The sequence below is a fragment of the Elgaria multicarinata genome, chromosome 7 (assembly GCF_023053635.1).
Source record: "Elgaria multicarinata webbii isolate HBS135686 ecotype San Diego chromosome 7, rElgMul1.1.pri, whole genome shotgun sequence".
Taxonomy (NCBI): domain Eukaryota; kingdom Metazoa; phylum Chordata; class Lepidosauria; order Squamata; family Anguidae; genus Elgaria; species Elgaria multicarinata.
This window is the reverse complement of record NC_086177.1, coordinates 33,822,425-33,834,870: the sequence shown is the minus strand read 5'-3', so window position 1 is coordinate 33,834,870 and position 12,446 is coordinate 33,822,425. Positions and strand designations below refer to the sequence as shown.

The window sequence follows — 12,446 nt, the reverse complement described above, 5'->3', positions numbered from 1 at the left end:
ACATTTTCAAATGTGTGAATTTGCGCAAATTTGGGAAATCGAAAAAAAAAATCTGATTCTGTCAATGAAAAGCACATGACAATCCTTGAAACACAGACAAAACAGGTTTAACAAAATCTGTAACTGGGCTCCTCTGAAGAAAAGTAGGATGAAAATATAATAATTATCAGTGGAGTGGTAGAAGTAGATGATGAGTTTTCAGGAGATTGAAAACTTGTCATCTACTTCTGCTTGCCTTCTCCTCCTCTTGCTTCCAGAAATATAGGTAAATGTCTTTGAACTTCACCCTTTTTCATTTGAGAAGGGGGAGGGTGCAATCCATCTCCCATTGAATTCAATAAAGAAACACACATAGTTTTGTGTGTGTGTGTGTGTGTGTGTGTGTGAGTGAGTGTGTGTGTGTGTGATTAATGAAGCTTGTTGTGCACACCCACACCTGGGACCCAAGTAGCCAAATGGCTTGATTAAGGGTGTCTTTTGACAGTAATTTGGTAACTAAGATTTTTACCTTTCCCATGGGTCGTTTATAGAAAATGGTAAATCTGGTTTAAATGAAACCTGATACTATCAGTGGTATAAAGCAGCTGTCACAGGGTTATGGCATATTTCAGTAGATGCTTCTGTTTCATTTTAAGCATTCACAAATCATTCATGTGAAGTATGCAGATACACAGGAGTGACACTGTATACACTTTGCAAAGAAAGCAACCTTGAAATGTTTTCCCTCCCTTATCAGAGCATAGTTACAATGGGCTGTGTTTCAAAGCTGAAATACTTATGGGCTGCATTCCATATGGAGACTAAGCGAGAATCAAACAGCCAGGTTTTGAAGGGCAGCACCTGGCTGATTCTGCTAAAGTGGACAGACTGAATAAGAACAATTTAGGTTGTGGGGGGGGGAACTCCTGATCCTTGCAGCCAATGAAAGAGTAACTTATATGAAAAGAGAAAATGTGGAGATATTTTGCAAGACTTCCTTGACCACTTAGGGGATTGTAGGGATACACAGAATATCTACTTATCTGCAGTAGCTGAAGAAGAATTTCATAAAATCTCACCCTCCCACACACAATTCTTCCCCCACCCCTCCGGGCCTCTTTTTCACTCCACTCTTTTAACCTACTTGCTAATTTAGTAAAGTGACCCTATATGATTTGGGCATCCTGAGCTTGGGGCTCTGGCAAGGTGGAAAGACTATGAAAGGGGGCTCACAGTTTTATGAGAAAGGGTTGGATGGGTCAGGGAAAGGGAAGACTGAATTCATTATGGACCAAATATTTTGGAATATGAGTTTTGACTGTACTTTTTTTATTTCAAGCGAGTGAAAGGACTCGGCTTTAGACAGCTTGGAATAGTCCTTAGTTTGGTACAACGAAGCTTTCAAGCAAATGTACACAGCTGTCAGAGTTGGACACACTGTGACCACCCCCTCTGAAGCCACCCCTAGGCATGTCCCATGTCAAGATGATCTCCTATAGCCCCCATGGGAAGGGTTTGCCCACATAATTCCCTTAAGGGGTGCTGTAGGGAGAGGGGGCAGGCATATAACTCTATCCCCTGGTTTACTAATCTTACACAGTTTCAAACTGTATTGACTGCAAAACTATGCACTGGTTAGAGAAGTCACCTAGTGACTGAAGATGGTACTGCAGGCTCAAAAACTCAGACACATTTTAATTAATTAAAATTACTTAACACATTTTAAAAGCCAAATATTCCCAAGCTGTACAACCTTAGGGTCCCCTTAGGATGCATGCCAAGTTTCAGGTGTCTAGGTTTCATGGCCTTGGTGCTATGGCACTAATGGGTGAACAGACATGCATCCTCTTTTATTATTATAGGTGTAAAAATGTTCCACAGGGGGCTTCAGTGTACTCATGGGTCTGAATGCTTGAAGTGATGGCCTACATCCTCCTTATGGGATGGAATAATTCACTGATGCACCTCCATTTACCTTGCATATGTGGAAAAATTCCTAAAATGGAAGACAACAAACGACCCCGGCTTGTGTGAGGTTCCAGTTGTGTTCCTGTGGTTTGAGGTGCTGGATTGGGTTGAGTTTCTTGATCCCCATCATAAATAAACATTATTTACTGGAAGAGAGTCAGAGAGAGAGAGAGAGAGAGGGGGGGCAACATATGAAAACTACGTGATTTAGAGCTGATGCAAAGCATCAACTTGTCTGAATTATCAGATGATTTATAAGACTTACCCATTCAACGTGAAGACTCAGAATTCAGCAATGTTCATAATCAGAAATATTCACAAATCAAATTAGAATAAAGTAAATTCGATTGTTTCTGTAAGCACATTCAATTTAGAAAAAATGACTAAAAGTTTTTTCCTCAAAAATTGTGTCTGGTCTAGTATAATTTCAGTATTTGTTTTGCTAAACTTTTCTTGAACTGTTTTGATATAGTTCCACCTAACCGTATTACTGATCCTTCTTATTTTCTATAGGATGTTCCAGCCAGAAAGGATGGGAAACCTGGAGAGATACTTCTGTTTGAGCTCTTCCTTCTTCGTGGGACCAATACTTGCATCGATCGAGTTGTAGGCTGGGGAGCTTTTCCATTATGTAATAATAATTTGGAAACAGTGGATGGAAAGTTTAAATGTCCCCTTCTCAGAGGTCACTACAACCCGAAAATCGATAGGTTCCAAAAAATTGAAAATCTGATTTCCTCTGACTTGGATCACTGGCTGTGTAACCTCTATTTTCAGGTTGGTGGGAAGCCACTTTAATCATCTGCTTTCACGGTGGCCTATTAAGGGTGTCACTTCTGGAGTTACAACAAATGCTATGCACTTGTTAAAATATAGTTTGAATGTATTTTACGGATGAGAGCAACATTCTTGTGAAACATGGATTCCTACTTACCACTGTGAGGGAAGGAATTGATACGGTTGAAGGTACATTTCTCTCTGCCCTTATAGTAGGGGCTGGCAGCTTGCTCAGAAACTTAAGCCCTCATGGAAATGTGTAGTGTCTAAATTTAGCTATAATGTAGTATTTAAAACCATACGACTTGAACGTTACTTTCATATTTGAACTTCAAAGTCAGCTTAGAAGTCCCATTGAGACTTGTGGCTGTGGGGAATAATTGAATCCTTAGATTCACAAATTGATGGACAGTTGTGTTTTAAATTATTGCACTGCACACTGAGAGCATTTAGGACAGGAATTATACGAATTAAGAAGAAACTAATGACTGGGGGACCCCTGCAGTGGGAGTTCCCAGAGAATCGTAGATCAACCCTTTTGAATGAAAGTTTGAGAATATTAGAAGAATAATTTTGCATATGGCTGACCTATTCATATAACAGGGTTTTCTCTTATCAGATAATTAAACTCCCACGGTATTCAGATGAACAGAACAAATATGAGGCGGGCCTACAGTTCTCTTCAAATATGGTTATATATTCAAGCATTGCTGAGAAAAATGGAGTTTCACACGATGAAAGAACAGGCGGACTACAAGATGAAGGACTAAAAAGTTCTTATCTCCCACAATGCCATTCAAGATGTTCTATTGCATCACTACAAGGTTAGCTTTGTATTTCTTATTAAATCAGCCTCACTTAGCACATTCTGAAGGACACATTACTTTAGCCTTTTTTTTAAAAAAAAAGTAAATAAAATGTTTCCCCTGTTTCCTGTGAGTTGGTAAGTCAGACCTGTTCTGGGGACCTAATATTCAATGCTAAGAGAGCAAGTGAAACTTGGGCCTTAGCTAGATCTACCTGTTATTGCATGATGTAGGGCTGAAGATCTCACAATATTTTTATTGCGAGATCCCCCCTCTGTTCACACATGGTGCGTGACGACCACAGAGGGAGAGGCGTTACACCCGCCATTTTACTTTTAAAGACACTGGAGCGCACGAGCGCTCATGCGCAGAAGGTAAGTATTTTTTTAAAAAAATAATAATTTTCCTGCTCACCCCACCCCACCCCTGATGAGTGCAGAGCTCCTGAGGAGCTCTGCACCCCATGCGTGGGTCCCAGCTCCTTGCGAGGAACCGCAAGGAGCTGGGACAAACTGCGACACCCAGTCACACATTCCATGAGACCGCAGAAAAAATAGGCCTAAAAAACGGGCTTAAAGGGTAGGGCAAGAACCCGGGGCAAGGGAGGGATCATCCCTCCCTGATCACGGGATCCCCTGTGCATCATTTGGATGCACAGGGACGATCCCAGGATCACTCTGGGATTTCGCCTCATCTAGCTATGGTTTTGGTTACATATGACATTGTAATCTTCACTGCTGAGACACTTTTAATGCAATTCCTTTTCTATCCTACGAATAGCTTCTCAATCATGCAAAGATGGGTGCTACTGAGAGTCATGTCTGCTGTGGTAGAAATCCTCCCTCCTTAATTCAGTAGCCAGTCTCACCCAAAAGGTAGGATGATCTAGGAGGACACACAGTTGGTCATGAAGGATCACTCTGCATGATGTGGCCAATGCCCATGAATCCGAGTAAAAATGTGCCACCATAAGAGCTACTTCATGAGATTCCCAAGGTCTGTGCATTTGCTTATGTCTACATTAGTTCAGACACGACAAAAATGGTCAGGTTTCAAAATTCTTAGATAATTAGATAATTAGATAATTTTTGTGAACCGCCCAGAGAGCTTTGGCTATTGGGCGGTATAAAAATGTAATAAATAAATAAATAAATAAATAAAAATTATCTCTTATACTATTCACCTGATAGCAAGATCCCAACATTCTTTGACTGTCACACTTTATTTATTTCATTTCATTTCTTTTCTATACTGCCAATAGTCTATGTTTTTTGGGTGGTTTGCAAAAATTTGAAGTATAAAATATGAAAACTTAAATGACAATATAAAACCACAATATAAAAGTACAATATAAAAGTAAAACCTGATTAAAGCCCAGCAGCAATGAAGAGATTTTTCAGATTTAAAATACAGATTTTAAACAGCAGAGTTAAAAGATTAGGATGATAAAACGCTGAAATACTGGGAAAATAAAAATGTCTTCATCTGGTGCCGGAAAGAGTACAACGTCGGTGCCAGGCGAACTTCTTTAGGGGGCGTATTCCACAGTTGGGGTGCCACAGCATAAGAGCTCTTCCTCCTAGTGGACATCCTCCTTGCTTCCTTTGACAGGGGCTCACAGAGAAGGACCCCTGAAGATAACCTTGGGGTCTAGGCAGGTACATAAGGCAGGAGGCGATCCTTCAGATAACCTGGTTCCAAGTAGTTCAAGGCTTTGAAAGTTAATACCACCACTTTGAATTGGGCCTGGACATGGACTGGCAGTTGGAAAAGTACCATTGTAATGTGATCTTGTTTGAACTGTCATGCACAGAGTATGCCAAACAGAACACTGGGAAGTGGTTTGGGAGAGCAGAAATGCAGCCATTTGTTTCCTAGGCAGGATCTACTCTACTGCTTTAAATCGGTTTATAACAGTAGTGACAACTGTTGGGGCCCAGGACACACTCCCTATACAAAATGTTTTCAAAGTGTTAAATCCTGCTTAGTATAGATCTGGCACTAATCTTCACTACCTTAACCCAGGAGTTGGCTTTTCGTAGGCCTTTAATTGGCATAGAATCCTTCTCTGAAAGCACATATTGTATATCTATCACTCCACCACATTTATTTACAAATGTGAGGTGCATAGAATCATAAGAGATTGAGCATGACTCTACCATCTATAGTTCTGTTTAACAACACCTACTAGGTAAGTTATGCTGATCACTGAAGCCCTACATCTTCCGGCTTGCGAAGACTGACACAACAGAAATCCTTCAGAATAATTTCCTATATTGTTTGTATTTATTTATTTACTTGGAGCCTTCTTTAAAGATATTATTAGCTGTTAATATCCCCTGTGGGTTTGTTTTCTAATATATATCAGTGCCATGCTACAGTATGCTCTTTCTGCTGGTGATATGTTGCTAAGAGATTTAATAATGGGCAAACAAACACAACATGTGGTAATCCATTTCAAATTAAAAGTTTATTAAACGCTAGCTTGATGACTTTCTGGCTATTTACAATTAAAGGAGCAAACCTTAGGGAACTGGGGGCCACGTGCTGAAACATACAGCTTTGCCATTTCCAATAGAACAAATGCATTTATGATCTGCAGCAAGCTGTTGCCCATCGATAGATTCTATAAATACTGTATTTATTCTCTTAGGACACAACATAAAACTATGCTAAAATGATGCTAACGTGGAGGCACAAGCCAGAAAACTTAAAAACCTAAATGAGATTGGGACTTGTGCTTTAACAAGACTCGCTGAGGAGGTACCACGGCGTTCTAATAATAAGAGACTATTGAGTATATGAGATGCTCCAAAATAGAGTTAGGATGGAAAACACAGTTCTGGCTGCACTATGAATACCTCTTGCGCCTTGGTCCTATGCTGTGCTTGGGACCCTAATGTGAGAAATTATAGACAGTCCCCTTTGCATACATTCTATTTGGCTTTATTGTTCTTCATTCTTTCCAATCTGATTACTTAATTGGTTGGGGTTTGTATGTAATAGGGTTGCAAATGTGGAATCGTTTAAGCTATAGATTAATCAACTAAAGCATTAATTGTCTAATGAGATGAGTACAAGTGGGATCTGCAGGAAGATGTCACAGAGCATCCCCAGCCCCTGACCCTAGAAAGCGTGGAACAGGATCCTTGTAGTGCTGTTAAGGCCCCTTTGGCAGAGGGGGGTGAGTTGCAGTAGTGGGTCACCTCACTCCACCCCCAATGAGACTTTGCCCTGCTGTGAGTACAAAGCTGAACATGAGTATTCTATAGGTATGTAGCAGGTGGCCCCATTTTGCTTCCAAACTAATAGATACCTTGAGTTTATGATTAGAGGCAATGATACATTTTAGTTGATAGGTTTGAGTTTGAAGATGACACTTGTTGCAGGTTTTTGGAAGCGTGAGCATGTCTGCCTTTCCATGCTAGAGCATCTGAGGGGGAGAGTAGGAAGCTTCCATCTAGATGTGCTCAGAAATATAAATTCTAATAATGATGGGGCTGTTCACACAACACACTGCCCGAGACTCAGTGGTTAAATGTAGGTTGTTTTGAACCATGGGTTGTTTGGTAAACTGTGGGTTGGCATGTTATCTGAACACAGCGTGCTTTCTCCAGGGTGGGTTATATGTTGTCTGAACACAGTCAGGATCACTTGTTAAACATGCAGTGTGACTTGTTGACCGCCCTGAACAACATAAGAACAAGCCACCATGGATTCTCAAGGTGGCTTGTTCGAGAGAAATAAGCCATAGTTGCAGGACAACTCCAAGCACTCTTGAATGAAACGGATTATCTAGATCCATTTCAATCAGGCTTCAGGCCTGGTTTTGGAATGGAAACTGCCTTGGTCACCCTGTGGGATGACCTTTGCCGGGAGAGGGTCAGGGGGAGTGCGACCCTGTTGATTCTCTTGGACCTCTCAGCAGCTTTCGATACCATCGAAAATGGTATCCTTCTGAATAGGTTGTCTGGGAATGGGAGTTGGAGGCACTGTGTTGCAGTGGTTCCACTCCTACTTGGATGGCCGATTCCAAAAGGTGGTGCTGGGGTATTACTGCTCTGTGCCATGGCATTTAGCCCATGGGGTTCCACAGGGCTCTATTTTATCCCTTATGCTGTTCAACATTTACATGAAACCTCTGGGAGAGGTTATCCGGAGATGTGGGTTGAGGTGTCATCAATATGCGGATGACACCCAGCTCTACCTCTCCTTTTCCTCAAACCCAGGTGAAGCAGTGGCTGTTCTGAATCAGTGCCTGAGGATGGTAATGGACTGGATGAGGGGCAACAAACTGAGACTCCATCCAGACAAGTCAGAGGTACTGTTAGTGGGTGGTTCGCCTGTCCGACTAGGTGATGTTCACCCTGTTCTGGAGGGGGTTGCACTCCCCTTAAAGGATCACGTTGGTACTTTGGGGGTGCTCGTGGATCCAGAGCTGTCCCTTGAGGCACAAGTGAACTCAGTGGCAAAGAGCACCTTTTATCAACTTAGCCTGATATACCTACTGTGCCCTTATCTGAACAGAGATAGCCTAGCTACAGTTATCCATGCTCTGATAACCTCTTGTTTGGATTACTGCAATGCATTATGTATGGGGCTGCCTTTGAAAATGGTCCAGAAAGTTCAGATGGTACAAAACAGGGCAACACGTTTACTTACAGGGGCTGGCCAACAAGACCATTTTCCAGCTTCATTGGCTGTCAGTCCAGATCTGGGCCCAATTCAAAGTGCTACTATTAATATTCAAAGCCCTAAACGGCTTGGGGCCAGGCTATCTGAAGGAACGCCTCCTTCCATATGTACCTGCCCAGACCCTAAGGTCATCCTCAGGAGCCCTTCTCCATGAGCCCCTGCCAAAGGAAGTGAGGCAGGTGGCTACTAGGAGGAGGGCTTTCTCCGCTGTGGCACCCCGGCTGTGGAATGAGCTCTCTAAAGAGGTTCACCTGGCACCTACACTATACTCCTTTAGATGCCAGGTGAAGACCTTTTTATTTTCTCAGCATTTTAACAGTTAAGCAATTTCATTTTAACTTTGCTGTTTAAAATTTGTATTTTAAATATGTATTAATTTCTGCATTGCTGCTTGATTTTATCCTGGTTGTATTACCGTATTTCTTCAATTCTAAGACGCGATCGATTCTAAGACGCACCCCATTTTTAGAGATGTTTATTTGGGGAAAAAGTGTGTCTTAGAATCGAAGAAATACAGTATTATATTGTATTTTATATTATGCTTTTATACTGTTTATTTTATATTTTGAATGGTTTTTATGGTTTTAATTTTAAACTGTCCAGAGAGCTTCGGTATTGGGCGTTATAAAAATGCAATAAATAAATAAATAAATAAATAGTGCATAGCAAGCAACCTTGACTGTGTTCAAGCAGCATTCTAACTTATGGTTCAACAAACAACCCACAGTGCAAAACAACCCAAACAACTCAACATGCTTCATGTGTATCAAGTGCACATGAGCTATCCTACTTAAGCATAGCCAATTTTCCAGGTAAATGATAAAATAATAGCAACCCTGCCATTGACTTTAATGAAATCAAGGTAGTGGTAATTACCCAGTTCTCATCAACATATTCTGAAGGCAGCCTGTCTGTTAAATTCAACATAGGCTCTGGACTAAGTCCTAAAAGCAGATGTCTTCGTTGTGAAAAAGACATTGACAGCTCATTAACACTCGAAAGTTCCCATGAGCTGAAAAAACCATTCTAACTCTGAAAAGTAATATGATATTTTGTGGTGGGGGCGGCGGCGAGCGGGTGAAGTTTGAACAATCCGTTTTGCATGTGTCCTCAAGTCTGAGCACCTTTTGATCTCTGATTCAAATTCTGTTAGGTGCTGCCATGATATATTTATCATGACATAAGCAACATTATTGTCAGATTCATCTGTCTGTTGTTCCTTCTTGTTGAAATCTGAAAGCATTTATATCCAATTAAATAGTAAGCAAACAGCAACAACAACAAAAGAGAGCCCAGACAAAATCAAGGGGTAATTTAACTGCTGATGATTTCTCGGATTGCACTAGGCCCACAGACTGCCATAAAATAAATAGCAGAAGCATTATCAGCCCAACATTACATATTATTTATTTATTTCATTTATATCCTGCCTTTTTTCTTCCTTAAGGAATGCGGCATATATAATCCTCCACCTATCTATTTTATTCTCACAACAACAACCCGGTGAGGTAGGTTGGACTGAGAGTCTGTGACTGGCCCAAAGTCAACCAGTGAGTTTCCATGGCTGAGTGGGGACTAGAACCCAGATCTCCCAACTCCAAGTCTAACACTCTGACCACTACACCACACTGGCTCTGTAGTGAAATGTTCATCTTTGGCATGACATGTGTGTAGGCAGGGCATCTCTGTTGCAAGAACTCGGGGTGGGGAGGAGAGTAGGAGCATGTGTTTGTGTTTGCTCTGCTATTTGTGGTACTTTATAAATGTTTATTTATTTTGTTTATCCATATACATCATTAAAAACAAACAAATCCAATATATATTTAAAAACAAAAACAAATTAAACAAGAATAACTCTTCAACCAGCAAACCAAATAACAATAAATTCAGTTTAAAAGTCACTCTCTCACACACATACACACACATACATATTTACAGGGACATGGCAGTGACCCTGTAGTTAATTTCGGAGAGTAGATAAAGCATTCTACCATTATAAAGGGGGTAATGGGGGATCATTCTAATGTTCATAAAATTGAAAATGTTTCACCAATCTTCCTGATATTTACATGTGACATAAATAACCATTGGTTTTACATACCCTGAAAATTTCAAGAACATTGGTGAAAGATTGAGGGAAGCACGGCAGTTTAAAGTACAAAAGGAAAAAACCCTCTCTGAATCAAAATGGTTCTGATAACTCCCATTGGCGCTTTTTTATGCACGAAATTTGTAGTATTTAACGCCTTACCCGTTAATCCAGTGGTGATGTCTTCTTCCTGCTAGTTGGTGGAATAGCTTTTCGTTTAAAAAAAATTCCCTTCGGTTGATTTTTAATTAATTTTTATTCATCCTATTAGAGTGAATACAGAGGCCTTCTTCAACCATAGCGTGACACATGCTCAGTAGCATCACACTCCCCTCCCTCCTTCAGATAGATTATAATGTTAAAAATAAAATGGCCGCCTAGCTCAGACATTTCCTTAGTGGAATCATCAGTAACTTCTCAGAAGTAAGTTCCATTGAGTGTAATGGTCTTACTCCCAGCTAAGCGTGTAGGGGTTTGTAGCCTTTTTAAAACTGCCTGGAACCTTGGAAGGGGGAGAGCGAGAGACATTACTGAGAATTTCCTCTCCTTTCCAGCACAATAATCCTACAATTAACAACTTACTTACTCTGTGTGTGTGTGTGTGTGTGTGTGTGTGTGATGCTTCTGCTTGAGGAATCCTCCTCAGAGGAGGAAGCAGCTCATGCTGCAAGAGTGCTTACTGAGGGGTGTGATCTCCCCAAAGCATCCCATTTCGAGGAAAGCACACGCTCAACTGTCTTCCACTGTAGATTAAAACCATGCACACCGACAAATGCTTCGCTTTAATTAGCTCATGCCCTGCTCTTCCTTCCTCCCATGGCCTCATTATTAGTACACCCCATTTGGTTTCAGTAAATAATGTTCAAATCTACCGGAGGAATAATAATAAAAGCTTTAAACAGTTGCGCTGGACTTTAATGGTAAATTTGTTTTGACAGAGCTGCTTTGGAAAGGCCTGAGCCATCCCAAAGTGATGCTGGCTGACAGTGCTTTGCTGTTCCTGGAGCAAGGAAACATGTGGAAGGAATTGTTCTTTTACATTTCACAGCTTGTCATTTCCTCCACAGGGCGACCTTTGACCCCTCTGAGAGATTCTGACACCCATAAGGGAAGTATTCCCACTGTTGAAAAGGAAGTGGGAAAGCAGTTTAATGCTGTGAGAGGTTGGGAACGGTGCGTGTCAAAAGAAACTCAGAGGAAAAGAAAGGATCAGCTCTTGAAATGTTTCCAGCAGGTTAGAGCTTTTATCACGGCGGATAATTTGCTAACACTTTGGAAATAGATTTGCCTTGCATTTGTATTTAGAGTATGAAAACACACATATCCACAACCTCAATGATATCATCTGTCAATTTTTTCACCAGGCAGATGAAGCTATGGAGAAGTTTAAATCAAATGCGAAGGATCAAACGGAGCCCCACAGAAAAGGTACAGAAAGGCCTCATCTCTCTGTAGAACGAGTTTTTTCCTTCCTCTTCTAGGCCCCAATGTGTTTGCAATTACAAGGTGTATGTGGAATGTACTGACAACATCAGATTAGAGTTGGTGTTTCTATGACATTTTTACATCCTTTGCATTTTATTCGGCTATTTATATTCGTGGATGATGGCATCTCCCCCCGCCCCACCCTTTTCCTCTCACATTGGTAGTATTAGCAACATCCTTTGCTAATAGAGGTCTCCTTCCCAAATTACTTTTTCCTATTATCATGCTGAAAACCATTTTGCAGGTCAAATGAATAGAGAAAGGTCCCAGTCTTTCAGAGGCCAATGGAGAAAATGTTTTCATGCAAACAGGTTCCAAGGATGGCAAGACAGATGTCTCTGGGGAGCTTATAAGCAAGGCAGCAAAGCAAGAACCCTCCCCAGTTTGTGATTCTCAGCATCCAGAGGTATTGGTTTTAAGTAAAGCTGTATGAGAAATTCGTTTCACTCTCGTTTTGATCAGGATTCACCCCAGTTCGCACCTTCCAGACCAAACACAGATTCAAATGCAATCTGTGGTTGAGGTCTGTACATTTCTGAGCTTGTCATGTGATTCATGGACCAATGTGTTGGACAGCATGCATACATTTGGGAAAAGTGTATGAAAAAACATGTGTGCTTTTGAAAAATGTGCGCAAACATTCTTTA

General features: G+C 41.0%; 1 protein-coding gene across 1 annotated transcript in view; it reads left to right on the top strand.

The window, feature by feature from the left end:
- Positions 1–12,446, top strand: part of LOC134401268 (uncharacterized) — a 182,981-nt gene that overhangs the window by 53,070 nt on the left and 117,465 nt on the right. The window contains exon 9 of the mRNA XM_063130017.1: positions 11,679–11,742. Within this exon, the coding sequence (XP_062986087.1) occupies positions 11,679–11,742 (64 nt within the window). The remainder of the gene's footprint in view (positions 1–11,678; positions 11,743–12,446) is intronic.